General features: G+C 45.4%; 1 protein-coding gene across 4 annotated transcripts in view; it reads right to left on the bottom strand.

Annotated features, from left to right (window-relative positions):
* Myb (MYB proto-oncogene, transcription factor) overlaps positions 1-25,872 on the bottom strand; it is a 35,051-nt gene extending 9,179 nt beyond the window's left edge. The window contains exons 1-15 of one of the 4 annotated variants that reach the window (XM_021656695.2): positions 25,654-25,872; positions 21,373-21,490; positions 19,733-19,804; positions 18,116-18,208; positions 17,659-17,879; positions 15,580-15,814; positions 14,258-14,338; positions 13,811-13,915; positions 11,855-12,103; positions 10,659-11,009; positions 8,924-9,057; positions 7,702-7,816; positions 7,486-7,611; positions 6,323-6,433; positions 5,039-5,146 (exon numbers count right to left, since the gene is read on the bottom strand). In XM_021656695.2, coding sequence (XP_021512370.1) covers positions 5,039-5,146; positions 6,323-6,433; positions 7,486-7,611; positions 7,702-7,816; positions 8,924-9,057; positions 10,659-11,009; positions 11,855-12,103; positions 13,811-13,915; positions 14,258-14,338; positions 15,580-15,814; positions 17,659-17,879; positions 18,116-18,208; positions 19,733-19,804; positions 21,373-21,490; positions 25,654-25,676 — 2,142 coding nt within the window. In that variant the 5' untranslated portion in view covers positions 25,677-25,872. Of the gene's footprint in view, positions 1-5,038; positions 5,147-6,322; positions 6,434-7,485; positions 7,612-7,701; positions 7,817-8,923; positions 9,058-10,658; positions 11,010-11,854; positions 12,104-13,810; positions 13,916-14,257; positions 14,339-15,579; positions 15,815-17,658; positions 17,880-18,115; positions 18,209-19,732; positions 19,805-21,372; positions 21,625-23,913; positions 24,020-25,653 lie in introns of those variants that run through there. The other 3 variants (XM_021656699.2, XM_060373289.1, XM_060373288.1) reach the window with 3 other exon arrangements.
* Positions 25,873-27,803: the final 1,931 nt, after the last annotated feature.

Raw genomic sequence — 27,803 nt, forward strand, 5'->3', positions numbered from 1 at the left:
TGCATATAGGTGTGTTTATTCAGTTGCAGTGCCTCCATTAGAAACAAAGGTATAAAACACTCAGTATATATCATGTCAAACCTTGACATGATAACTGTTCTGTCTAAAAATTTGTCCTCATAATCAAGCCTGTGATAATTAAAATTACGTTGAATTATATTTGCAATTAATTATACTACATAAGTGGCAAATGTTTTACATTTCATAAAACATTCAAATTGTAAAATATTTGGGGAGTTGTACTTTGTTGTCTCAGTTGAAAGCTGAGCACAGTGAATTATAATATGTAACCCCAGACTTGGGAGGCTGAGGCAGGAGGAATCATCATAAATTTGGGGCCAACTTGGGCTACATAGTATAGTAAGAGCCCATTTCAAGAACGTAAAACCAAAGTCATGAAAAATTGGGCTGTAACAAAAATATATAGATGGTTTGGCTAAAGATCTACTTAATATTTACTTTATTAAAAGTACAATCAGAAAAGTTATGGATTATATAAAATGATATTTATTCAATGATAGGGTTGACAGTGATCAACAACTTGACAAGATCTGGAATCACTGAGGCTAGCCTTTGGGCATCCATGTGAGGGATTATCTAAGCAGAGCTAGCCTTTGGGAGGTTCTCTGACCAGTTAATTGAACAGGGAGGCCACACTCCAACCATGGGCGGCACTAATCCAGGCTGGATTCAGGCTGCGGCCCTGGGCTGCATGAAAGGAGGGAGGGAGCTGATCACTGTCGCGCACTGCTCTGTGCTTCCTGATTGGTGAGACGTGACCAGCCACTTTCAGCTCCGGCTGCCCTGATGGCTGGCACCCTTAAACTATGAGCCAGCACATGCCCTTCCTTCTTTAGTTAGCTTTTGTCAGATATTTCACAGTGAAAGGATGTCAAACAGCCAGACTGTTTAGTAAATGCACAGTATGTTCACCAGTAGCATGTATGAGAAACCTGCCTAATTAGATCCAGTTGAATTATCAGTGGGAACACAGGAAATGGCTTTATGTTTAAACAAACAAAATTACCATCGCTTGAAACAACAGTGGATCTCCCTATGGTACTTGGGGGCAGCTGCAGTCAGATGATATTAGAGAAGCCAGAAATAAACAACTCATAGAGTTAAACTTATAGTACAGTGTATCTTAATACTTGCTGCATTTCATTGTTGTTGTTAATCTCTTATTGCCTAATTCACAAATTAGAAGTTATGATACGTATGTAAAAACTCAGTATATTCGATGTTTGATATCAACCACAGTTCAGGTAAGAAGACCAGCATATCCTCACAGGTATGGAAGAGCACCGTACAAATGTTGGATTGAGATTAATACGAATATTAGAGATGTTTAAATATTCAGGATCACTTGATGCACCCCTCAGGAATTTGACACATTTTAGAAATCACATGTGTGTGCCTGCAGTCTCAGAGGCTCGACACCCATGTTGAGAAAGTCCCCGTGCTAGTTTTTAAAATGTAGATAGCATTAAAAAAATCTGTGGCAGGGAGCTGGAGAACTGGCTCAGTGGGTGAAAATGCTTGCTGCAGAAGCCTGGGGACCTGAGTCTGGGTTCCCAAAGTGCACGTGAAATCCAGAGGAAGTAACACAAGCTTATGTCTTCCCCGTGTAGAGACCGTGGGGTGCAGCTTGGTGAAGCTCATGGCCAGCCAGCCTGGCTACACAGTGGCATAGAGACCTCGACAAGACAGGAAGGCAAGGACGGACTCTCTCAGCAAGCCTGCCTATTTCTCATTGAGTTTTCTATCTATCCCATGTTCAGCCCTGAAGACTTAGGCCTAACCATTGTTTGGTTAAGCTGAAAACTGATAGGATTAGATTTTAGGAGCATAATCATGAGTTTTCAATATACGGAATGATTACTGTCACCAAATATACTCACACATTTACTCTGAAATTCAAATGTTCCTTCTTCCCTCCCTCCCTTTCATCCTTTTCTTCCTGTTCTTTTTTTCAGCTATGCTCACACAATGTAGCTTTGCTGGTATGGAACACTCTAGGTAAACCAGCCTGGCCTCAAACCCAGAGATCCGCCTGCCTCTGCTTCCAAAATGCTAAGATTAAAAACATGCAGCCCCACACTAGGTGACACTTATTTATACTTCAGTAAACACAGGCTGAATCTCAAGTTAGGTTATAAAATATGTATAAAACTTAATTTATTTTTAAGTACAAGCAGCATCAGTCAAATTCTATGCTTTGAAAACAAAGGGCCAAAGAACAAAGCAAGGGTTCCTTCTGTACCAAGGACCAGCTCTGGATGACATAGCTACCCTTGCCCTGCCATCCTTTTAATTCCTTTTCTGTGTCCCACTAGGCCTGCATGAATTGTGCTCCTTTCTTTACCTCCCATACCTTTGTGGTTTTCTGAGCTTTCTCTACATTAGGCCAAGCCAAGACTGACTGCCTTAAGAACTGACTTGGCATAAATATTGGCCTTCCCTCTCGCCTACTCCTGCCCACACCCATCTTATAGTATGGAATTACTATACTGTTAGTAAGTAAGCAGTTAGTATCTGAGGAAAGCAACAGGGAATTGATCCAGCCGAATTAGTAAATCACTGTACCTCCAACTCATGCAGTTGTCTGTATTACCTAAACAGCGATAGCAAATGCCAAAGGATTTCTCCGTGTCCTGTGACCAAGGCATGTGCTATCACCACCAGCAGAATCTTCATATCAACCAGGAGTCATGGCAATAGCCTGTATTTTTGGGGGGTCTCGGGACACCTCTGACCAACAGCTAGAGGGGCTTTTTAATTTAGCAACCGACAGCTTCTAAAATGAGCATAATCCTCATTGTGCGGTAACTTAAATTATATACATTATTACATAGTTTATAAAATAGTAGGCATCCACATGGCTTTTCCAAACCTTTCTCTTAATTCCATCCTCTGTTCTATCTCCCATCTCTCTCCAACTAAAATCTCCCTCTCGTTATTCCCCATTTTCCCCTTCATATCACACTTGTCCTACTATTCCTCTCCTTGAGAACGTTCTTCTCCCCCTCCCCCTGCAATGAACCCTTTCTAGATTCCTAGATTATACAGGTAATCCAAATTAAACACACAAATATAAAGATTCAGCAGTAAAATCCACATGACATGTTTGTCTTTCTGGGTTAGTACTGACCAGGAAGCTTCCTCCATACTGGCTAGTTTTCATAGCACTGAAAGATGCTAGGCAGTCTGCTAAGAGGACAGAAAGTTGCCATCAGTGTTACCTAGCTGTGAACACTGTGACCTGCAAGAATGATTCACATGACAAGAGATGGCCATGACTGCAACAGTGGCACAGATGTTATAGGGGTAACCAACTATTTTCTTATTAAAGTTAAGTCCTGCTTCATAGAAGTAAGCATATGACTGCAGATTTGGCCACGTGGTTTGGGAGTACACAGGCCCCACATATAAATCCACTACTATTTGCTAAATGGGAACAGTATATTAAGCTGCCCTCTAAATTCATATTTCCCTACCAGTGTATTAGTGAAGCTCTCAGACCTCATCAGAGATGTTTCTTGGTGTTCTGGATGGTGGCAGATGCAGAAGCTCACAAGGGGTCACACTGGAGTCAATAGGGCATTGAGTATGGAGAGTAAGGGGCTGAGCCCTCAGTGGCAAATGGAATACCCAATTCACAACTTGACTTGAGAACCACCACCGAAGAAGGGATAGAATGATTGTAAGAGCCACAGACTCGGGAGGTCTGAAGCAAAATAGTGACTTCTGGGCATGACAGGACCATGGCACTCATGAACTCATGGAGGCTGAAGCTGACCACACAAGATCATGCCAGTCAACACTGTAAGGCGGGAAGAGGCTTGCAAACCCTCCTCCTGCCTGCGGAGCTCTGGATAGTGGATGGCTTCTGTGAAGGGAAGGTCAGTTTTTCTTTAAGGGTGTGAGACTCCCGGCAGGTGGACCATGGTGCAGCGGTGGCTCCACTCCCGCAAGTATTTTGAGTGACACAAGTTAAAGTGAGTAGGTGACTGAATAAAAGAAGACAAGAGGTAGGGGACGAGGGAGGCGGAGGTGGACCTCAGAGGAGTTAAGAGGAGAAGTTGGGAACAGGTATGATCAAAATACACCACATGAAACCCTCCAAGAATTAAAAATAACTTTTGAATGATAGCAAATGTCACAAATACTTAAAGACAGCTAGATCTTAGGATTCTCACAACTTGGAATGAGCTGGCGTATCGCATGTGGGGAGGTCCATAAGCGAAGAGGTCCCCCCAAAGTCTACCATCCCTTTACCTTGTCTTTGCACTTACCCCATCAAGTATGACTTTCTCACTTCTAACCAGGCTATCTACCTGCTCAGGTAGAGTTTCTCTCTGAGTAACGAAAGGGGAATAGAGGAGAGAGAATTGCAGCTGACGGGGTGCTAGGCTATTTAATGTTGGGAACAGCTTTAAATAATTTGAGGGTACAATTTTGCATTCTTATTTACACTTGGCTCAGGATTCATTTGGAACTTGTTGCATTTCAGCGACACACACCCACTTCAGAGTTACAAGGGAAATCTCTTTTGATAGTAAAGCTTGATAACAGATGGCTCACCAACACTGACGGCGGCCTTTCTGTTCTCACAGTCAAATGCATTGTAATTATTTTCTACCTAATTTCACATTTCGGTGGAAATCTAGTCTCTGGGTTCTTGGTTGCTTACTGATAGAACACACATAATAAAGTTCTGAAACAGCAAAAATAAACTACAGAGATACACATTTTAAAGATTGTTTAAAAGCGGGAGAGACTGACACGGCCTAGGGCAACACTTAATCTTAGTCTCAGTCGCAGTTTAAAAAAAAAATGTTTCACATCAACATGTCTGAGGGCCCTGATTGGACGAGAATTTCCTGTGTTTCACATGGACAATAACAAAAACACCATAGGGTGACTTCTAGAGATGGAGTTGCTTTAAAGCAGCATTCCTTTATATCAAAACATTAAAGACGACGTAAGGTTTTCGGCCAGGAAATTTTAAGACACCAAATGTTCGAACAGTCATTACCTGCAAGGGACCCACTAGGGGCCTGTTCTTAGGGACTGTGAAGGCTTTGAGAACATTGTCTTCCTCTTCCGATACCGGTGTCATTAAAACAGAGCTGGTAAGAATATTCTAAAGGGAAAGGAATCATTTGAAATTTAAATGAGGTGGGATAAGACAAGAGTGAACACAAACCCAACTCTAGAGAGACTACTGTGAGATGACAGACATTAGCATGAAGAAACACAGGACTCTGCCAGAAGGTCCCTTCTCCCTGAGCTAAAAAGGAGCCAGCTCTATACTAGCCCCTCAGCCCATCGACATCGCCAAATATCACCAAAACAATAAAAATCCTAATTTTAAGCATGTGGCATGTACACAAAATCCATCTACTAAATGAACTTATTAATCCGTGCTTCTAAAAACAAGAGATGGACTAATGAGAACTCTTTGTTACGTATTGGCACAGAGGCATTCGAAATCTATGAATCAACAGCAGTTACCGTACAGCGGTGAAAGTGTCGCATTTACAAACACACTTTTACAGTTCTAATGCAGCACCACCCAGCTAAGTATGTAATATTGAACAGCCAAATCCCTGGGTTACCCAACTGCTCAGCTGCTTCAATGAAAGTGAAAATGTTATTAACATTATTTTTGAGGATTACATGAATTAATTCATCTAAAGACCTTGAAACAGTACTTACCAGATGGTACACACTGAGTAAATATTAACAATTTTCATTGGCTCTGGTTGTCCCTAAGTTGTGGGAGATGCTATCCACAGATTAACTGTTAGAATGCGATGACCACAGCAAAGTGATAGAGCATCTGCTTGGTATCCATGGATTCACCAATCAAAACACTCAGGTACAAAAGTGTCATTCACACAGCATTTACACCATGTGAGATATGAGTTAATCAAAAACAACTTAAAGTACAAAGGAGGATTGCATGGGTTATATGCAAATGCTGTGCCATTGTAATTAAGGAATGTGAGCATCAGGCCATTCTCCTGCGGCTAGGTAAGGACTCCTATGCTAGGGTCCCAGAATGCCAAGTATTTGCTACACACCATGATTGCCACTGTGCTAGATAGCAAATGGAGCCAGGCAACAGATTGCTCAACTAGAAGGAAATACATTCAGATGGCAAATAAAGTAAACACCAAAGGATCATGTGGGTGTGAATCTCTAGAAACAGGGTGCGCTAGAGAGTGAGTGGGGAAGGCACCATGCTCCCACATGCCACACACAGGACTCTGTGGGACACAAATCACGAAAGTCAGTGTTCCAACGTGATACTTACTGGGGCATCTGCCACAGGAGATGCCTGAGCGAACAGCTGGGTGCTCAGGCTGTTCCCTTCCCAGTGGTTTGAACAGAAGAAATTTCCAGCTTTATCGGTTGGCGATTCCACCTAAAAGCAAACAGGAAGTGCTTTGTATGGAAGAGAGATTTCCAGGAAACATTTACTCCCAAGTCTAAATGTCTCCCCAGTCCTTCAAATACAAAGTCTTAGATGAAAGAAGACCAGTCTCTTTCCAACAAGCTAACGCTTTGATTCTTGATGGTTAAAATTTCATTCTTTTGCACTTGTAAATTCCCGTTCTCTAAGGGAACGTGCCATTCATGATAACTTGACTCTACATTCTCTGGCCAAGGTCTAGAGTAGAACAAACTATTTCTTGGTCCTTAAAACAAAACAAAAACAGAAGGAATCTACCATCTATTCATCTGTCGTCTGTTTGTATATCTATCCACCCATCCATCCTCTTCTGCCTCCATCTTGGGCTTGAAAGCTACCTTATACTAAAAACAAATTAGACTCATTCCTGTTTATAATTAAATCTGTTTCTCAAGGATTGGGCTATGCTTCACCTGTAACCTTAACTACAAATGGTACTGTACTGCTTCTTCAAGGAAACAGCAACCAATGCCTTTGTTTTAAAGGTTATTATGACCACCTTGTCATGACCACCTTGCAAACATGTCTTTGTTTCAGGAGGTTGTTATGACCAATTTGTTATGATTATGTTCTGCTCCCATAACCCCGCCTATGTGCCTGCCAAATTCCCCATTTGGACTCCCCAACCCCTGACTCCTGAGCCATAAAAGCCCTTATTTTTCTCATGTCTAATGCCGATCTCTTGAACTCTGCCTTACGGAGAGTTCAGACACACACACACACGCTGTTCTAATTTTGCCATGATTTGGGTTGGTAGTCTTTCTCTTCACATCTGTGTGATTCCCACTGTCTAGCATCAATACTTTTTGAAAGTAGAGTAGAAACCTGCTGCCCTCTCTTCCCTTTCTCCTCTCCAGCATCTTTTCTGTCTAAAGAAATTGACAGAAGTAGCTTTCCAAATTTAAGGTTGGAATCCACATATGGCAGTGCCTTTCAACTTCTTTGTATGAAAAGTATGTTGATGTCAAGCAGTTCACAGTGCACAAAGGAGCCAGGTGACCTACCTCCTGTTTGATTTTCTTCAGTAATGGTGGACCATTCTCTTGAAACTCAGCAACCATTCCAGATTCATCGGATTCCTGCTTGATCACATCCTGTAGGTCTTCAACTAAGTGAGAGGGTGTCTGAGGCTAAGGGAAGAGTGGATAGTTCTGGATCAGAGCAAACTTCTTGTCTACACTCATAAGCCCACTAAATCCAAGGGCCTTTCTCGAACTTACTAGCATCTTCAGGGGACCGTATTTAATTTCTTGAGCTGCGAGCGCGTGCTTGAATGGTGTGGGAGTTCTTGGAGAGCTTTCGAGGATTGACCTCTTGATAGCTGGAGTTCTAAAGCTAAAGAACAGAACAAGCAAAGGCTCAATAGGAAAGATGGCTGTCCCTTCCATTGCTGTCAGCACACACACCGAAAGGCTGTTAGTGACAGGAATGGGGAACAGCTCATTTAACCAGAAGGAAAAATGGATCTGTTTTAAGTTATGTTGCAGATTTACAAATATTTCAGAATACTATGCCCTAAGACTAAGAGCACTAAAGTAGTTCCCACCTTTCGAGAATGGTCCTGAAGACACAGATAATGGCCCTGGATTTGTATAATGACCAAAGGCACCATGATATCTGGTATTGGTTACAAATCACTCCTATCTACTCTCTCAAATGGGGCCAAAACCAGGAAACAAGCTAATGTCTAAAACTTTGTTTTTACTTGAAAGTAATAAGAATGAATTTCTTTCAGAAAATTTATTTCTTTTTAGTTAATCATCCCTGGGCTTTGAAATACACACACACACACACACACACACACACACACAACTATGCAACTGTACAACCATACATACATACACACATATACTACCTACATCTTCATTCCTATGAGTATCTAAAGAGAGTCTAATGTATTTATGCTATAAAAAGAAAAAAATAAGATTAAAAAATATAAACCATGAACCACTCTCAATTTTCTTCTGAATGCTTTAGTCTTAATGTTTTTGTTGTTGTTTTGTTAGTTTTTTTTGAGACAGGGTTTCTCTGTGTAGCCCTGGCTGCCGTGGAGTTGCTTTGTAGACCAGGCTGGCCTCGAACTCACCAAGAACTGCTTGCCTCTGCCTCCCGAGTGCTGGGATTCAAGGCATGCGCCACCACACTTAGCCTTTATTCTATATTTTTAAAGACTACAATTGAAAAACAGCGGGAAGGAAAATGTGTGGGAAGTGTTGTGTGAAAACTAGGACTGCACGCACATGAGACGTTAGAGTGCACCACAAAAGGCAGCTGAGCTTAGCTCCTGCTTTCTATCCGTTGTGCTCTTCTCAGGGTCTGTTCACTCTGGGAATGCACAGTGAAGGACTTACAAGCCCACAGGAGGGTCAGACTTCTGGAACTATGCTTCTATTAATATAAACAGATAAGATAAATGTTTTCCTTATTGAACTGAGGACTTACATGGAATTCTCCTTCTGGGTTTTCCCAGACTGGTCTCTGTGACACGGTGTGAGTTTGTGACCGCCGAGAGGAGTGGAGGTTAAAGTCGGCGGATCTAAGCCCGAGTTCTCATGGTTGCTGGAAGTGTTCAAAAACTAAATATGGAAGCAAGAAAAACCCTTAGATTAAATAATGAGTCTGCGCTCACCCACAGCAAACACCCACACAGCAAACGCTAACAATCGTGCAGTGTTGGCGAGGGGACTGATTAACTTCAGCTGAGTAGTCAGAGTCTGGCGCGTTATTTATAAGATGTAGAGGGTCAACGCCAAAAGCCTTGCAAAACTCAGAGAAAATCTCCTCCGTAAATGCCACTCGCCATTGAAGAGAATGAGATGTGCTCTCAACATTATTTGATTTTTCTTTCATATTTGGTTTTCTCGGTTTGCTGATCTAGTAACCGAGACTATTCTTATGTAAGGTTTGCCTCATGTGGAGAATTATTGAGGAAGAAGGTTTGTCTGTCAGGATCCTCACGTTCCCAAGGCGGGAAGGGTAGCAGCTCCGATCTCCTACAAAGTCACTTAAAACGCTCAGGCGAGCCGGGCACAGTGGCTGCTGCTGGTTGTCACAGTTATTCAGAGGCAAGATTGTCCCCTGAGCACAGGAATAATGGGCAAAGCCTGGCAGCATAAAGGCTGTCTGCGAGTCAAAAATTAAAAGACGAGAAATCCAAACAGATGCAGTCTTAGGGATCCTTAGTAAAGAATCCTTTCAGAACCTCGAGGTGGCATTTCCCAAACTTTTGTGCCTATCTAGACTTTTCCTTCTTCCTGAGACATCTGTTAGGTTTTGCAGAACTATTTTCACAGAGCACAGTTTAGGAGACTATGGGGAAAGCAACACCTGTTCTGGGACATGGGGAGATCATTTGTCTACGCTTAAAGCTCTGTTTGTAAGATGACCAGGGTCTAGCTCAGTGGTAGAGCACTTCCGTAGCGTGCATGAGGCCACGGGTTAGAGTCCCAGAACCACAAAGTACAAAACCCTCACAGACATAACTGGGAAAATTATTTTTAAGAAGCCAAATTGTGTGTTAATTATAATTTAGAAACTCATGGCTCTGCTACACATTGTACTTCACGCCTTAAAAGCACTATAGGAAGTAAGAATGTTCTTTGGCAAACAGTGCCCTGGTAAGTTATCATGGTACAATTTAAAAGAGCCAATATTGAAAATGTTAAATTATTTCACGGAAGCATCTGTTTTTCATTGTCTCCCCCAAACATTTCCATTTACAGATGGATCGTAATGGTTTCGTTTTCTAGTTGTAATCCAAACGTTATGTAATCATAATTTGGTTCCCTTCTCCCCGGGGTCAGCAAATCACTTAGTAATAAACGAACAAAGAGGCAAAAAAATATGTTAGGATTTAAAAGAGGCAGGGATGATATGGGAGGGACAGAAATGTTAAGTTCTAATGGAGAAGGAAATGAAAACACATCTCATGCAACTATCCATCCACCTTCCAAACCACCAAGAGTAAGAGAGAAAGAGAAGTGATAAAGTCATGAGTGGGCCCGCAGCCAGCCCATATGGTGGGAGGCCATTGCCTTCATCCCAGCTAGATTCAGCACAGAATTAAATCGGCCAGGACAGCAGTCATTAGTCATTGGTTCAAAAGATTAGTTTCTAATTATTGAGGCTCAGGTGTCTGCTGAAAATTAGTAACAGCTGTGCAGGAATTGTGCTCTACCTGCGAGGGAGAGAAGGGTAGGCTTTTGACAGGGGACGGCTTGGGAGTTGAGCTGCTGATGTCAGCAAAGAGGAAGGAGCTAGAGTCTCCCGTGGCTATGGGGCTGGCCTGGCCCCGCCGAAGGATGACCAGCGGAACCATGCTGTGCCTCCTCGGAGGTGAGGCTTTGGCTGGGCCAAGGGAAGCCTCGCTCAGCAGTCTGTTCACCCTCACAGGCTCTCCCGCAGGTCTAGTCCCACGGCCCTCTCTTTGCTGAAGCTGGAAGGCTTTGCCTGTGTGCTGCTGGCTAGGTGAAAAAGCTGCCGCTTCTTCAGAGAATTCAAAACTGCTGAGATCACACCATGAAGACTCCTGAAACAATGTGGGAGGCACAGAGCTTTGAGACGGCGTGAGCATGGCATGAGTGCCACCATCACCCGATAGACAGCACTGAGCGAAGGAGGGAGCTGCAGGCACCTGGACTTCCAGCTCAGGGGTCAGCGGGGTCCATGGGCTGCTCTGCCACTGGCCTTGCACGTCTACTGTGGGAGCTCAGACACTCTCTTTTGGATGCAATTTAAAGCAAGCAGAAAACCTTTCTATACGATACATTATGGCAATAGCTAGCCCTGACCCCCTTGTAGGCAATACATGCTTTTTAACCAACTAGGAGACCAAGAAAATGAACTGAGTGACTGCTGAACTTAAATTTGTTTCACTGAAGAAGGTTATTTTGGAGAACCAATGAGATTACTAATCAATGTTCAGTATTCTGTAGAGAAAGCTATGCCCCTGAGCAGAAAGCGTAACACCCCAGAGAAACTTAAATCCAAATGCACTGTCCAAAAACAAAACAAAACAAAAAAAGACAAAAGAAAACAAAAAGCCATACAAACCAAACCCCAAAATTTCTAGAGAATCACAAAGAAGTAAGCAAAACACAAGAAATTCTCTTAAAAATAATCAGAGCACTGGAAGACGCAGCTCTTATCCTGAGCCCTCCTGTGGTAAGTCAGAACTTCTTTATTTCTTAAGGAAATTTATGCTTGGAAAGCAAACCGTCAAAAGCCGCCTTTTCAGACCACTGAGAGAGTGGAGTCACCAAAACTAAAATCCTGTCACTTTACATGCACGTAGGCCCAAACCATATTGCTATAGAAAATGGCTATGATTTATGATGCCAGTACTCATGAATGCACCTTAGCAGTTCTACTTACAGAATCTATAAATTGGAGTGTTTCTGCAAATTCTAAGAGGTTCTTAACATTGTCCAGAATGGTTCCCTGGTGCAGGATCATGCACCTTGCTGGCGAGGCGCTTTCCTCGGGGAGGGAGCCGGGATCTGCAGGCAGAGAAGGAGTGGCGTGGGCTTCTCCCAAACAGGAAACAGGTGCACTGTCTCCATGAGGTCTGGCCTGGTCCACAATGGAGGTGCTGTGCCACCCTGGATAGCTGCAAGTATGGTTCTGAGGAAGGGGGTGTGTAGAAATAAGGATGGGGAGAAGAAAGGAAGAAGAAACTTAGCAACAATGTTGCACAAGGCATCAGATGCTGCAGGAGGCAAGATAAAAAGGAGTTGCTTCATCCAAAACTCAGGCCTGGCAGACAGTTGTCAAGATGTTTCCTTTTTCACAGCTTTGCAATAGCCCTCCAATTTATACCTACAGGATTGCTTCAGTCACTATGATTTTACTCAAATGTTAAACCTTGGGACTGCTACAAAGTACAGAAGTCTTAGGTGTCTTAGAAACCCATTTGAGTTTAGTTTGCAAACTGTCCATTTGCTGTGACATCAGAATGATCCAATGTGCATGCCAAACCATTGAAAGGAGTCAATGGTTAGAGCTGCTTTTATCTGCATATATCCTGTTGCTCCTATCTTTTTTTAAGGCTACAGGTTGCACCAATGCAAGGTGGGGCTGCAGAGTTTATGTGGTTAGGAAAGTAGATCAAGTTAACAGAAGTCCCCTTACAGCATGACCATGCAAGAGGAGAAATTGCAAAACAGTAACTAAAGTTCAAAAGTGGTTGAACCATCATGTGTGCGCATTATTTATTATTTAACAGCAATATCAAAAAAGGAAATTTCACCTGAAGAATCCCTACTGGGTATCACTTCTCCCCTAACTCACTTTTTGGCTAAACTACAAATCCTCCAAAGTGGAGCAAGATGCTTTCCCAGTTTGCTGCCCAACCAAGGATTCAGAAATGGTTCACCCAAGGGCTAGGACTGCAGGTCGGGGGCAGAGTGCAATGTAGCCTGTGTGGGGGCCTGCTTCAATTGTCAGTGCGAAAAAGAAGAAGGGGCGGAGGGTGGGGAGATGTCTCAGTCTGCCTGCTGTAAGCACAGGACCCTGCGATTGATCCCCAAGCTTCCACAGCAGTTCAAGCCTGTCACCCCAGCACTGGAGGGGGAGAGACAGGCAGACCTCTGAGCTCACTGGCCAGGAAGCCTCGCCAAATGGGCAAGCTCCGGGTTTCACGTGACCCTGTCTCAAAAATATGAGGTGGATGGCCAGCAAGATGGGTAGGAAGTTAAAGAAGAGCTTGATCCCCAGAGCCCATAGAAGGAGAGAATTGATTCTGGGAAGTTGTCCTTTTACCTCCAAGAGTGCATACAAGCGTGCACACACAATCGCAATAAAACGTTTAATGTGGAGACCTATCAAGGAAGACACTTGATGTCAACCTCTGGCCTGGACACTTGCGGGCACACGCCCCTGCCTGTACATGTACGCACACCTTTGGGAACATGTATGTATGTACACAAACACACTACCACTGCTAACAGGGATGGCCCACACGGCTTTCATACATGTAAAAAAAAGATAGTAGCACGTATTTAAAACCTGTGTACGGTAAACATGCTTCAAATGGAGTTTGAGGTTGTAAGATATGTAAGCACAGGCTAAGAAACAACAGTGAAAGAAGCAAGCAAACGGGGTCACTGCAGGGAGGTATAAAGCTTTGTTAAAATGAAGATGGGACACAAACGGCTACTTCCAGTTCAGCTCCTGCACATTCTAAGACTAATAGGCTGCAATCAGTAGCAGTTTCCGGTGCAGAGCGTTGCTAGTGGATACACAGAACTTGGATGATGTGATATTTAGGGGAGGAGAGACAGCCAGAGAAGAGCACTGGGACAAGGCGCCCGGCACACGGAACACGCTTACTGGCAGCGCCTGCTGTCCTTTCAGCTCATTCTCCGTCGACATCAGGAGCAGCTCTAGTTCCTTTATCCGCTTCTCTTTCTCGGGATCTTCATCGTTATAGTGTCTCTAGAGTTACAAGTGAGGCAGGAAAAGACACGGTCGGAGTGCGGTACCTTCCAAAGCCCGGAGAGCTGCCACGAGGAACCACCCCCCACAGGATTCACCCCCACCTGCTCAAAGTGACATGGGGCTTAAGGCAACAAGGGGGGAAGCGGAGGCCAGAGCACGGGCTCCTGGAGGCATCAGAACCCACCACTGGTAAATGGCTGGACCAAAGTAGGCCCTCAATGCCGTGTGCTTTTCTTTCTGTTACAGGTTGTAAACTACGTGTTTATGTGGGAGGCACAAAGAACTCCCGAAAAGCGGTGTGGCGCTCAGCTAACGGGCTTGCCCATCAGACAGCCTCACCTGGATGGCTGCAGCAGCTGGCTGAGGGACATTGACGATATTTACATGCAGAGCTACAGGGTACGGAACGTGGCCGGAGATCTAGACCGGAGAGCAAAGCGAAGGCTAAGTCATTCACGCTTCACAAGTGTCTCAGCTCCCTAAGGTTTTGTTCTGGGACCAAGGGGGAAAGTACTTTGTGGATAAGATTCACTGAATGATTACAAAACGAAAGCAAAACTTCTCTAACTTGAAATTTAGCCAGATATTTTTAAAGTGGCTAAGGAGCTCGAGAAACATAGGGAAAGAGGCCCAAAGGTCTGTCTGTCCCAACAGAAAGCATTCCTCAATCGAAGAAAACAACAATAGAAAGGGTGTTCATGGATGTGTGGAAGAAGTTTTGACAGACATTTGCACTGCTAGCTGTTTGTCACCAGGGAGACTTTGCTTAGAATAATGCTCAGTTTTAATAAAAAGCACAGAAGCCTGTATGATAATTCATTCACCAGAGACCTTTCTGAAAATTCTGTAGTCAAATCTAAGAAACAGATAGAGCCAAGTAAAAACTGTTCATGAATATGTTTTACATAACATTTGCATACGATCTTTGTAATTTGTGGGTGAGTTTTGTCATTTTTTTTTATCATCAGCCCTATGATAAGCATTTCTTGATAGTCTCCTCCTTAGCCTTCCTCCCTGTGTGCCATAACGGATTTCTTTCCCCAGATATGAATGTCTAGAAATGAGGAAGGAGCCATACCAATCCAAGCGAGGGTAAAGGGAGACAGCTCTGAACGGATGTCACAGTCCTGCCCGTGACTCAGTGAGAAAGTAAACCTTTACTGGATGTCTACATGAATACTTTTCCTTTAGATCACTGCCAGAACTGAACCTGCAACCTCCTTTTGTGTTTCAGAGTTTAGCTACCTCTTCTTTATGACTTTAAATGTAACATTACATGGAGTTTGGAAAAGAAAGCTACTGGATTATACATCTGTCTTCATTCACCCATTCATAAGACTTAGCAACATTTTAAGTACATTTACATTCAAAATGTAACTTTAAACCAGATTTGGGACAGCAAATTAGAATCAAATGATTTAGATTCTAGTCAGCATTACTTCTATGGGCTGTGAACACAGGACAAACGACTTCTCATTCTTGCTTCCAGAAACATAAGTCAGACTCAAGTGTATCTTCTCCTGCCCCCTCCAGTGGGTCTAGCTGAGGACAATCTGTGACCGTACAATTTCCATGCAAAGCATACAACTGTAAAGAAGTTCTATGACCTGGACTGACATAACCCTCTCTCTCCTCCCACCGGGTTCTCAGGGGTGGCTTACATTTTGTGCTTCGGAAATGTGGTAATAGGGATAGTCACTGGTAACTGAGGGCTGGCCCGTTGGAGAGAGCTGAGATGAACTCGTGGCATGAGCAAAACCCATCAAATGATTGTTCTTCTGGAAGCCGGTGGCCACTGGCGTCTGGCTGGCTTTCGAGGGCTCCTGCAGGTAGCCTTCCTGTTCCACCTTGCGACGCATGGTGGAATTCCAGTGGTTCTTGATAGCATTATCAGTCCTGTGTGGAAATGGACCACATACCAACGTTACAAAAATTTTTAACTCAGATCACAGTCGGTTGACAGAAAAACTGTTTCTAAAAGATATCTTTTCTGTGGTTCCACTAACTTATTTTTTCTTTTTAATTGTCTTGGTCTTTTCTAATATGATAACCCTTCTCTAGGCTCTCACCCTTCGAGTGCTCCTGGGCTTGAATATAACAGGTCTCTGCTGTTAGAAAGCCCTTGCACCGTGGCTTGGCAGGGTTGATGCACCACAGCAGGGACTTAGCAAAGCATGGCGACAGCAGTGAGAAAGCTTCAGCACCGGCTGTCTATCTCCCATAAACTCTATATACAAAGTTTGAGTCAAAAATCCCTCTTACAGGCTGGTGCAGTGGCACACGCCTATATTCCTAACACTCTGGGAGGCAGAGGCAGAGGCAGGCAGATCTCTGTGCGTTCAAGGCCAGCCTGGTCTACAGAGTGAGTCAAGAACAGCCAAGGGTACACAGAGAAACCTTGTCTTGAAAAGCAAAAACAAAAATAACAACAGCAAATGTCCTTACCTCTTGGAAACCACTCTGATTATTCTTATAATTACATAAAGAGAAAAGTGGGCATTCTCCACCACGACACTCAGGAGGATCCCAAATGAAAGATGCTAGCCCAGGTATATTTTCTTTCTTTTGGGAGGAGTAGCGGCTGTTTTCCTGAGACAGGGTAGTAGTCTGATTGGCCTTGAATTCCAGGTCCCTCTGCCTCTACCTCCTGAACGGTGGAACTACAGGCATGTGCTACCACACTTGACTCCCTAGGAGAGTTTCAAACTGCCAAGTGTGTTTGTTTGATTGTTTTCTTTTGTTTTTTTAAATTAAAATTTCATTCTCTGGAAAAGTTTCTCAGCTCAAAAAAAAAAAAAAACAAAAAATTCAAGTAAAAACATTTTTACTATTTCCATGGGGGTAGGGAAATGTGTGCTAAAGAAAGAGGAAGTTCAGTTGCCCCTTTGGTTTTTAGAAAAGCCTACAGTATATCCTCTGAGGCCACATGGGAGGAAAGATCTCCTTCTTTGACCAGATCCATGACTTCTTACAGCTCTCAAGCCACGGGGGAGGAGGTGTGTTGGTGCAACACTCAGAAATACTGGGGAAGCCATCTGTGAAACATTCCATTCCCTACTTTGGGGTTAAGAAGCTCAAAAATAAAAATACTTTTAGTACTTTTTTATTTTAAAAACTATAGTAAAAGTATTTCTCAAAATAGATAAAATCATTTATATAAATAGAGAAAGAGTCAAAGGTGAGCTTTTACAATTATCCTTCACAGAGGGACAAAGAAGACATCACATAGAAATTAGTTAAAAACCTGAAGTAGGCACAGCCTTTTTTTAGTCACAGGAAAAAACTAGTAACATAATGATAAAATGAGGTGAATGTAGGTGTTAGGAAAATGGAAATTACTAGAGTGGCCAAAATGATTGCTGGTCACTGAACTGGCTGCGTAAACTCAGACCAAAAAGCAATCTATGTGTCTGTGGTTTCCTTGTAGGCATTTAGAGTTCTTTAACTTACAAAGTGCTTTGAAGTTCATTTTACTTGACCCTAAAATCAGCTCATGAAATACACTGTTAGCTATTTTGCAAATGGAGAAGGTTGAGGAAAGTTGAAAGGTTTGGCCCAAGGCTCACCAATGCTGTGACACTAAGACTGTCCGATGAAACAAACCAAGATCACTTCTAAATATCGATGGTTCTGGTTTATCCAAGAAAATGCTTATAGAATGCAGTTCATTCACACACAGAGAATGTTTAATGGCCACCCCTTTTTTTTCCCAATCAATGCAGTTTTTGACAAAGTATTACCGTCCAGGCAGTAGCTTTGCGATTTCCGCCCATCTGTTCCCCAGCCTCTTGTGTGCCTGGTAAATAATCCTGTCTTCCTCTTCTGTCCACGAGGTTTTCTTAACTTCTGGGTTCAAGTGGTTATGCCACCTCTCCCTACATTGTTTTCCAATTCTCCCTTTTAAGTGCTTGGCAATAACAGACCAACGTTTCGGACCGTATTTCTGTACAAGCTCTATCACCTTCAGATAAACACAAAAATAATCTGTGTTTTAATGTTACAGAAAGAGTCAGTGTCATCCAGCTTCAATGTTACAAGATCTTAAGAGAACTACAAAAATCTGCTCTCATGCGCTGGACATACGGGAGTGAGCCCTCTACTTCCCATTTGTACGTTTGAATTGCTTCCTTGGGGTAAGGAACACATTTTAGTAATATTCTTAACGACAACTCATACATCTGTGGAAACAGAACTTACTCTCTGATCTTCTTCTTTGGTCCAGGGACCCTTGATAAGTTCAGGGTTTAGCACTTTCTGCCATCGGTGTTGGCACTGCACATCCGTCCGGTTCTAGACAAAGTGTTCCCCGTCACAAAGAAAAGATGTGATGAGCGCATGAAGACTTTTTCAATATGAATTACACGTGCACAATACATAGCGAAAACATCCAAGAACATTTTGAGGCTTGTACAGAGTCCACCTATCACACACTGCTTACAGACTAGAGAATACACCCAAGTTACAGCTAGGATTGGAGTCTGTGTCTTCTGAAGGGAATATTCTGTCACATGACTAGACGGACATATTACAGACATATATGCCAATATAATTTAACTTCAGTCTGTGGCTTAAGACGCGTTAGAGATTCCACATTGCCAGGCTTCAATGAAAACCTATTCAGAAGAACTAAAGCACCTCCCATTCAAACCTTTCAGCGCTTGGGTCAGGAGCACAGGCCCTCACCCTTAAACAGAATGAGAACAAGAAAGGGTTCTCATTTCCTCAGACCTTATGATCTTAGAAGAAGGAAAAGATGAGCGCACAAATGATTGTCACAGAAGGCTGAATTTATCTTCAAGAAAAGTTCAAGAGCAGCTTGTGTAAGGAGAGAAGGGTCCTGAAGATGAGCATTGCCCCCTTCGGAGGCATTCGGGAGCTCTTTGAGTGGCCTTTGGAAGATGCTCCAAATGTCTAGCTGGAGACGAAACAGAGAACATTCTAGGAGATGAAATCACCAGGAAGAAAAGCCCAGAGGAAAAAAAGCAGAAATGAATACAAGCAAACCTCTTGTGCGGAGGAAAAGAGAGCTGGTAGTGGAGGGAGAGAGGACAGCGGTGCGGTAAGTCAGGGCCAGATGGGAGAGAGAGCTTCTGTGCGCCAGGTCCCTTGCTTTGTGAGAACCTCTGTCAACAGTGGTGGGGCTTTATTTGTTGTTGTGGGGTTTTTGTTTGTTTGTTTTAATGTGGCACAGGAGACCAAACCTGGGCACTCAGACACTCCGGGCCAGCACAGCAGTTAGGGATAGCTGCGGTTTAGGAAGCTCCACAGCAAATCGTGCTGGGAATGGATGGAAGAGTGAAAAGGCAGGAAGCCGCTGCGATAGTGAGGGCAGGACAGCCAGCCTGTGACCAGACCATAGCAATGAAAAGAAGGAGGAGGACTTTAAAGGAGCCCTAAGCTCCCAACCCATCATTGAGATGGAGGCTGGGGGAGTACGGTCAAAAGGCACTCTAGAACTGTAATTCCATACACCAAAAAATCATTGTTGATGAAAATGAGGAATTTAGAAACTGGCTTAGAGAAAATAGCAAGTTTAACATTCTACCCTGTAACAACCCATCAAAATGTTAACTTATAATATCAGGATAAATGGAAACAAAACAAGAAGCAATTGGAAAAAATAAAAATCTCTTGATAGTACATCTAGAAACCTCAATTATATGTTGTACAGTCAGAAACAAAAATTATAGATGTCTGTCTCCCCTTTACATCTCCATGAATGAATGCATAATATTTTAATAAACTCTCCAAGACCATCTCCTTAAATCCGGAGAAAGTTTTTCTTTCTCAAAAAAGAAATAATATCCAACTTACCGGCAGGTAATTGGCAATCACCTTCCAGTCATCTGTTCCATTTTGTTCCACTAGCTTCTTCAGCTTTTCATCCTAAGGCATTTAAAGGCAATCCTAGGATATCAGTTGTTTACTGAATAGTACTGTCCAAGTTATCATGAACAAAGGAACCAACCTCATAATCCAGTTCAGGAAAAAAAAAACTTTCAAAACTATTCAAATAAAGTCAGTATCAGTGTAATATACTGTTCTGGGCATAGATTTATTTACAGACACAGTAAAGCTTTTACTTTGGCACTGCTGTTGAGTAGCAATATAAACAGATTCATACTGTCATCTATAAAATAGGAATATCAATAAATACCAATGTGGTTATCTGGAGATCACACAACACCATTACATAAAATAGCAGAGCCTGGCCTATGTTACTGTTTAATAGATGGTAACTGTTGACACGTTTGCTGACTGGGGGGAAATGAATTCCAATGCTAGACTTAGTTGCTGTTCAACCTGGAAAAAGATAAAATGGTGGACAAGACAATCTCCCATGGGTCCAACCTCCTTCACATGAAAAGCAGAAGCTATTTGATGGCCTTAAACTTGAAGGTGATCTCACTGCAGTAAAGTCATTAAGATTTGTATCCATGTGTTCAGGGTTTATGGATGACCACGTGTGTCAGAGCATAGAATACATTCTCAATGCTACCAGCTCATTGGACTACCAGATCACACAAGCCTTCCACAGGTTTCTGCAAAGATGCCACTCACATATAGTGACAAGACAGACAGGAACTGGGACTCCATGGCTAACAATGGAACTTCCATAGTCCACGGAAGCACCTGAGCACCTGACCTTAATAGGTGGAGTATGCATTTCCTAAGTACCTCCCTGGGAGTCCTGTCCACCTGTTCTCTGGAGCTCTGATTTTAGCACACAGTGAATTTCATAGTTCAGTAAAGAAGGAAGAACCCTTTCTTCATACATTAATGATTTTGCTCTTGAAATGGGGATATCGTCACTCACTATTGGAAGTGTTTAGAGTAACCTCTCATGTGCATAGCCTGTGAAATATGATATGTAAGGAAATTACACGAATAGATTATGACAATGAGCTCTAGGACTGCTCTAATTCAGGGAATAGCAATGAACCAGTTTATTTAGAGAACATTACTGTCCTACAAGTTATTTTGGGTACAAAAAACCCCACAAAGATGAAGAAACACTTTAGTCCTAACCCTCAGTAGGCTTGCAGTGTGTCGGGAAAGACATACATGTACAACACAACAAAGGCAAGCATGTGCCCAGTGTCAGGGGAACCCAGGAAGGCACGTCCAGCCTTAAAGATGGCAGCAAGCAATGTTTCCACAGAAGAGGCAACGTGTTAAGACATGGTAAAAAAGAATAAAAAGCAGTGGGCTCCAGACTGAGAAATAGACAGGCAAACCATAAGGAGAAAAGGAGAGAACATCCCAAATCTATAAATGGCTTGGAAACAGAAAATATTGAGAGAGGTGAGGGGTGAGCATTCTGTATAGCATGCCAAGGGCAGGGGGAGGGGGGCCTCTTCAAGCATCAGATGAGCTCATGAAGCAAAGATTTCAGTTTCACCAACTACAGATGCTACATTTTTTCTATGTTTTAATAAAAAATGACTAGTTACCTCTTCCCTTGTCCACCTAGTTTTCCCCAAGTGACGCTTTCCAGACTTGGGAAGCAGCCCATCATAGTCATGGTCACACATCTCAATGTCTTCATCATCCTCATCGCTACTGTATATGCTGCAGAAATAAGAATGGACAGACATGGGCTGAAGGCATGGGATCTAAGCTACTGGAGCATCGAAACTCACACAAAAACTCTTCAGCGAGCTTTTAAAAGTTCTACAAAGACAGAACTTGGCAAACTTGCGCAATGAGGCTGTTCTTTGCATTCTGTTGCTGCAGTGTTTGTGAACTGGCTCTGCTGTTGCTGGTATCCACAGAGACTCGGAAGCCCTGGCGCTTGCTCTCGCTCTGCATGTTTGAACCTGCTGTTACTGTTAGACCAGTGACAAACGACACTTCTGGCAACCTCCCAACCAATTGACGCTGAAGTTTAAAATTCAATGTTAAGGACAATAAAAGGAACAGGAGCCCATGTCCTTTACATAAGCACATACTCAAACTCTTTGGCATGTGTCAAAGCATTCACATAAATCCTGAACACAACAAAGCAATCAATTATGCCCTTATAGTGCTGGTAGTCTGTTAAAGTAAATAAAAAAAAAGACATAATCCATTCAAAAGCTTAATTGTGACCATCCCTTTAAGGCCATAAAAGTAGAAAAGAAGGAGAAGAAGAAGAAGAAGAAGAAGAAGAAGAAGAAGAAGAAGAAGAAGAAGAAGAAGAAGAAGAAGGCGGCGGCTAAGCAGGAAGGGTGTCAGGACCCAGGAAGGGTTGCAGCCATTAAACTGTTTTGTGATTCACATAAATATCAAATCATTCAAAACCCAAGGTCTGGTCCACCTAACTTTGTAACTGTGTTTACAGTGCTGTTTCCAGAGTAACTAAGCACATCACTGGGGCACTGACTAGTCAGAATCCTACTCACTCTTGTTTTCTCTGTCTCTGACTGAATGGTGTCTAAAATAACTTACAATGCGTCTAATTAAAAACCAAGGGGTTCCCCCGACAAAATCTACAGGTTGAAAAAATTACTGTTTTGAAAACAGCCCTTTTCTTTTTCTGAGTTGAGTAACATCATGAATTTTGATGACGGCTGAAGCAACTCCAAACTTAACCAATCATACACTGAACACAGTAATTCTACAGTTTAGTTTTTGTTATCATTCTCTATAAAAACCTAAGGTATGAAAATTTATATGCTTAACAACTTCACTAATATTCACCATTGTAAAATTGAAAAACCCATCAAACCCAGACCAATAAACTGATATAAGATATCAAAATGAAATTTATTTTTAAAAAGCAAACTGATGGTTCAAGCTGCATAATGACAGGATGTAATCTAACCTTAAAATAACATCAGCAAAAAAAAAAAAATCCCACTAAACTGTATTCAGGATGTGCAATCATTTTTTTTCCACTTAGTGTCAATCCTTTGAAAGAAGAACAGTTTAGTTTCCTACAGTAAACAGGAGCAGTAAACTTCTGAGCAACAATAATTACAAACGTCTCCTTAATATGAAACACAGGTTATAAAGCATAAAAAGAAAGTTATGAGCCCAGAACTGTCTTTGGGTGACAATTCCTTTTTCGCTGAGGAACTTGGAAAGCAGCCTCGTTGTGAAGAAGTAACAGGGATACCAAGAAAGCCAACAGAATCCGAGAGTGGGGCTGCAGGCTTAACTCTCCTTTGGTTAGCCTTTTAGGTTTGTCTGGATACGGAGATGTCACTTGCAGAACTGTGCGTTATCTTCCAAGCAAGCAACTGGCTTTTTACTCTGGTCAAAACTTAAGCTAAAATCCAGCAACACCCGCAGTCGCCCACAGGGGGCAGTCGACAGTCAGGTGAGGAGAACTGGGCTCACGGAGGACCGGGACCAGCAAAGCTCTGCCTGCACCGAGAGCCGTTTGATTTGGACAAATCTCCCCCCCCCCCCAACCACCTCGTGGATCCTGTCCTACGCATTAGGGCGTGGATTCTATCTATAAGGTACTTTCCAGAGCGCATGCCTCCACGGCCTCCTGTGCCTCTTCAAAAGCAAGCGCTGAGCAGCTGTGCAAAGCCAAAGTGAACAGTGGCTGGAGAGTTTTGCAGACCCAGAGGGGCTGTGAGAAGCAGCAAGGCGAGTCCAGGTGCTGTCAGCAGCTTCGCAAGGGGCTCGCCTTCCAGCTTTGCATGCGATTTCCTTGCTCTAAATTGACCTGGTCTCCTCAGTAGCATGATTAATTTCGACAAAGGACCCTGAAATAACTTCTCCTTATCTGCCCTGACAAGATCTCAGACCCAACAGTCAAAGGACTTTCAAAGGCTGATTTCAAGCCAGACGCCCTCCACTCCTCCACCTGCGAGAGCCGGTGTGGTTACAAGACTACAACTATGAATATTACGTTCTATCAAGGAAACAAACTGTGCAAAGAAACGAAAATGAGTTGCTGGGGGGGCGGAGGGGGGTTGGGAAGAGGGAGGGGAACGGGAGGAAGTGCCTGTGGCCGCTACGTGATTCTAGAAAAGGGGGTTCAGACTCATTTCGCTGACCTGGTTAATAATCCCTGCCGAGTCGACGCTCGCCCAGCCAGAAACGGCTCCGAGGCCGCAGCCGGGTTTCTCTTCCCCCCTGAGTCAAGTTCAAGGCTCCCGCCCCTCCCCGCCGCCCCCGCTCCCGGCTACCTGGGAGCCTCGGGGAAGCTGCGCGGCCACGCCCCGCGCAGCCTGAACCTTGGGGCGCCCGGGCCGGGCCGCGCCTCCTCCTCGGAGCACCCCTTCCCTGCTCTCTCCTCCGCGGAACAGGTGACCCCGGTGCAGTCGGGTTGGGTCCCAAAAGCGAAAGGCGAACCGTCTTCAGGGGGCGGCCCTTGGACCGGCGCGCCAGGCCCGGGGCCAGGCACCGGGAGCCAACATCCAAGGTCTCCCCAAATCCACCCCCCTCCCGTCCCGACGCCTAGCGGCCGCCGCTCCCCGCCCGGCCTAGCCCGGGGCTGCGCCGCAGGGCCCACGCCCACGCGCCCTGCAACTTCCCAGTGCCGGCGCCGGGTAGGGCCAGGACCGGTACCTGCCGCGTCCAAAACCCCCCAAACCCAACCGAACCAAACAAAACAGAAAACCCAGATTAAATTTAGCAAAAATCAAACTCTGGCTGGGAAGCCGGGAGGATGGACTTGGTCTCCACGCACTTAAAAAAGAAAAGTTAATATATGTGTATTTTATTTTATTTTTTATTTGTGGCCAGAGTCTTCTCTAGGGTGGTCCCGTGCCCTGGCAGAGGCGGGCTACCGAGGGCAGCTAGCTGGGGCAGAGGGCCGGGACGGCGCCTGCTGCAGCGGCGTCCACGTGTGCGCGGGGCGCAGGGAGCTCCGGTTCGGGAGAAGGCGACACCGGCCCAGGGGCGCCGCCGCTGCCTCGGGGGCCGCTGGCCTGCAGCGCTTTGCACCCCGGGGCGTCCTCCACCGAGCTAAGCCCCGCAGCAGCCGTTGCTGTCCGGGCGCCCCGGCCAGTCCCGATCCCGCAGCCCCCGGGCGGCCAACCACTGACCTCCCGACGAGGTCCCTCTCTCCCAACGTGGGGCCCGAGTGGGAAGCGAGCGCACCCCTTCACCCCGGCCGGTGCGGTGACATGTGCGACGCGGGCGCGCGCAACCTTTGCAGGAGAAATAAAAGCTTGTCACAGAGCAAGTGCCCGAATCCCCAGAAACAGGGTGGAAAACGAGCTGCAGCCCCGTTTGGCCCCCCTGAAGTCTTTGCAGCTGCCTGTCAGATGACACCTCTCCGGCCTCCGGAATGAATGAATGAAATTTAAATGAACTACCTGCAGCCACTAAGCAAGCCGGCCTCTCCCTAGATCTGCCATATGCTCTTCAACTCCAAGTGCAAACACAGCTCAAGGCGTGCAGCAATTAGGCTGCGGCTCCCTCCCCGACACCCGGGGCGTCAAGCCAAACACCTGGTGGGCTCCTCGGGGACCCGTTCTGCCCTTGACTGAAAAGCGCCGGATCCCCGCCACCACCAAAGAGAAACCTAGCTCCGTGCAACTTGCAAAAAAATAAATTAATTAAATAAAATAATACTAAGAAGAAGGAGGAATGAGCCTCTGGGCACGCTTCTCACTGCACCGTGCGCTTCTCGCAGAGCTGTCCATCCTTCCATGTCCAGAGTGACTCCTGCCACCCTGGTACCCGCTGACAGCCCCGCAAACAACCGGGGAGGCAATCCCCACCTGCTCCCGGGGACCGGGATCCCCGCGCGCGCCGGCCCGAGGCCGCCTGCCCAGGCTTCCCGTTACCTGTGCCGGGGTCTCCGGGCCATGGTGAGGCGGGCCGGGGCTCCGCCAAGAGCCCCGGGGTCCGCACCGGTCGCCTCCTCCCGCTGCCCTCCGCCTCGCCTGCGTCCTTCCCCGGCTGCGCAGCGGCGCTCCGCACCGCCGCCGGGGCCAAGTTTCTCTGGAGAAAGGGGAGGAGAAGGAGGTCGCGGAGGAGGAGGAGGAGGAGGAGGAGGAGAAGAAGGAGGAGGAGGAAACAGGTTGATATTAAAGTGTAACTCTGTAAACAGATGCCATCAAACAAAGAGCTTTGGACACTCCCCCTCCCGCCAAATCTGGCGCCCCTGCAGTGCGCACGCGCCCTGCCGGCCGCCTCCGCGCTCGCCCGAGCCGCAAGCCCGCCTGGCCGCGGCTCGCGCTCGCCTCCCGCGCCGCGGGGCCGCTCCTGGCGCGCAGCGCGCCCGGGACGGCGGGCGGGCGGGCCGGGAGCCCGAGCTGGGGAGGGGCGCCCGGGCCCCGCCGCGGCGCCTTTTCCTGCGCCAACCCCGCTCCTCGGCCGGGTGGCGCCGGCTCACACACCCCCGGTCCGGCCGGAGCCGCTTCCCGGGGCTCGGCCGCTCCGCTCCGCGGGCGCCGAGGGCTCCGAGCCCCGAGCAGCAGCGCTTCCACTCCTGGGCACCCAGATGCGTGGGGGACCCTCCTGCGCTGGCAGTTTCGGCTGCGCCCTCCCCCCCCCCGCCCCCAACACACCCGGGAGCGGGATGAGGGATGACCGGTTGAATAGAGAGTGGAAGCACGGCCCGCCCCCTCCCCCGCCAACGTTTTTTGGCCAGTTCTACTTTTTCACTTTTAGTTTTGAAGGGACATCTTCAATCCACTGATAAGTGACCGAGGACACTTAAATCCAAGCAGACGGGTGGCTGCAGCCCTTGACAGACAGGGTCTCGGGCTCAGCTCTCCCCCCCCCCCAGATCCTACACCCCACTCAGCACCAACCTTTAGTCCCAAGCCCTTCCTCCCCCACTTAGACACATGCCCGGCCCCACCCACGCCAGGCGATGCCCACCACGCACCTCTGCCTCCTGCATAGTGCGCTGGCGTCCTGCTTCACACACCTGCTGGACAAACCCACTGGATCCCAAACACACAGCCCCTAGCAATTCTCAGGACCCCCCCCCCCAACACACACACACACACACACACACACACACACACTCTCTCTCTCTCTCTCTCTCTCTGCGCGCAGCTACACCAGCCTTTCTCAACCTGTGGGTCTCGACCCTCCGGGGCCGATCGCCTGGTTCACAGGATCTCATATTAGTTAGCCTGCATATCCAATATTTATATTAGGATTCGTAACCAGCAAAATTACAGCTATGAAGTAGTAACCAAAAACAATTTTATGTTTGGGGGTTCACCACAACATGAGGAACTGTATGAAAGGGTCGCAGCATTAGCAAGGCTGAGAACCACTGAGCTAAACAGTGTCGGTGGGTGTGATTCGGAGAGTTTTACCAGCTGTATAAGTCAGCAAAGACATTCCTGTTACTTGAGCTACAGGCTCCCAAAGGAGCGATGTGCGAAAGTGCTGAATTTATAAGGATTGGCGATTGGGGGATTTTAGGGGAGTTTTAGTGTTACTTCTGTTTATAAACCAGTACCCTTGGGGATTTTTTTTTTTTCATTCTCAATACACACCAATTAATTTTGCCTTTAATCTTTTAGAAGTCTGAGACTTCTGCTGACTGGGTTTGTGACTGTCTCAAGTGCTCTAGGAGTTCAAACATAGCTCAGAAAGCTCTTTTTTTTTTCTTACTAAAAAAGCATGTTCTTACTGAAATGAGTCATAATTTTATTGAATGGTGAAGCAAGCTGGGTTTCAAGACTTTATCTGGTGTTAGAAACGTTGCTCCTTAAAGTTAGCTATATAGTTTAATCTTTATGAAAACATTTCAGAACATGTCAGTTGCTCCTGGGGTTTTGCAGTGTTTTCTTCAAGAGGAAAGAAAGAAGAAAGTTACTGTGAGGCGCTGCCTCGTGGGGGCAAGGGACTTGCAAGTTGATGTACATCTGAAGCCAATACTTATTTACAGAGTCTATACTGCACTTTCTGGGCATGGACAATAAGCTTCTACAAATCTAAGGTCAATATCTAGGAATCGTTCACCGCTCAA

Source organism: Meriones unguiculatus, chromosome 20 (assembly GCF_030254825.1).
Source record: "Meriones unguiculatus strain TT.TT164.6M chromosome 20, Bangor_MerUng_6.1, whole genome shotgun sequence".
In the NCBI taxonomy this organism is placed as follows: domain Eukaryota; kingdom Metazoa; phylum Chordata; class Mammalia; order Rodentia; family Muridae; genus Meriones; species Meriones unguiculatus.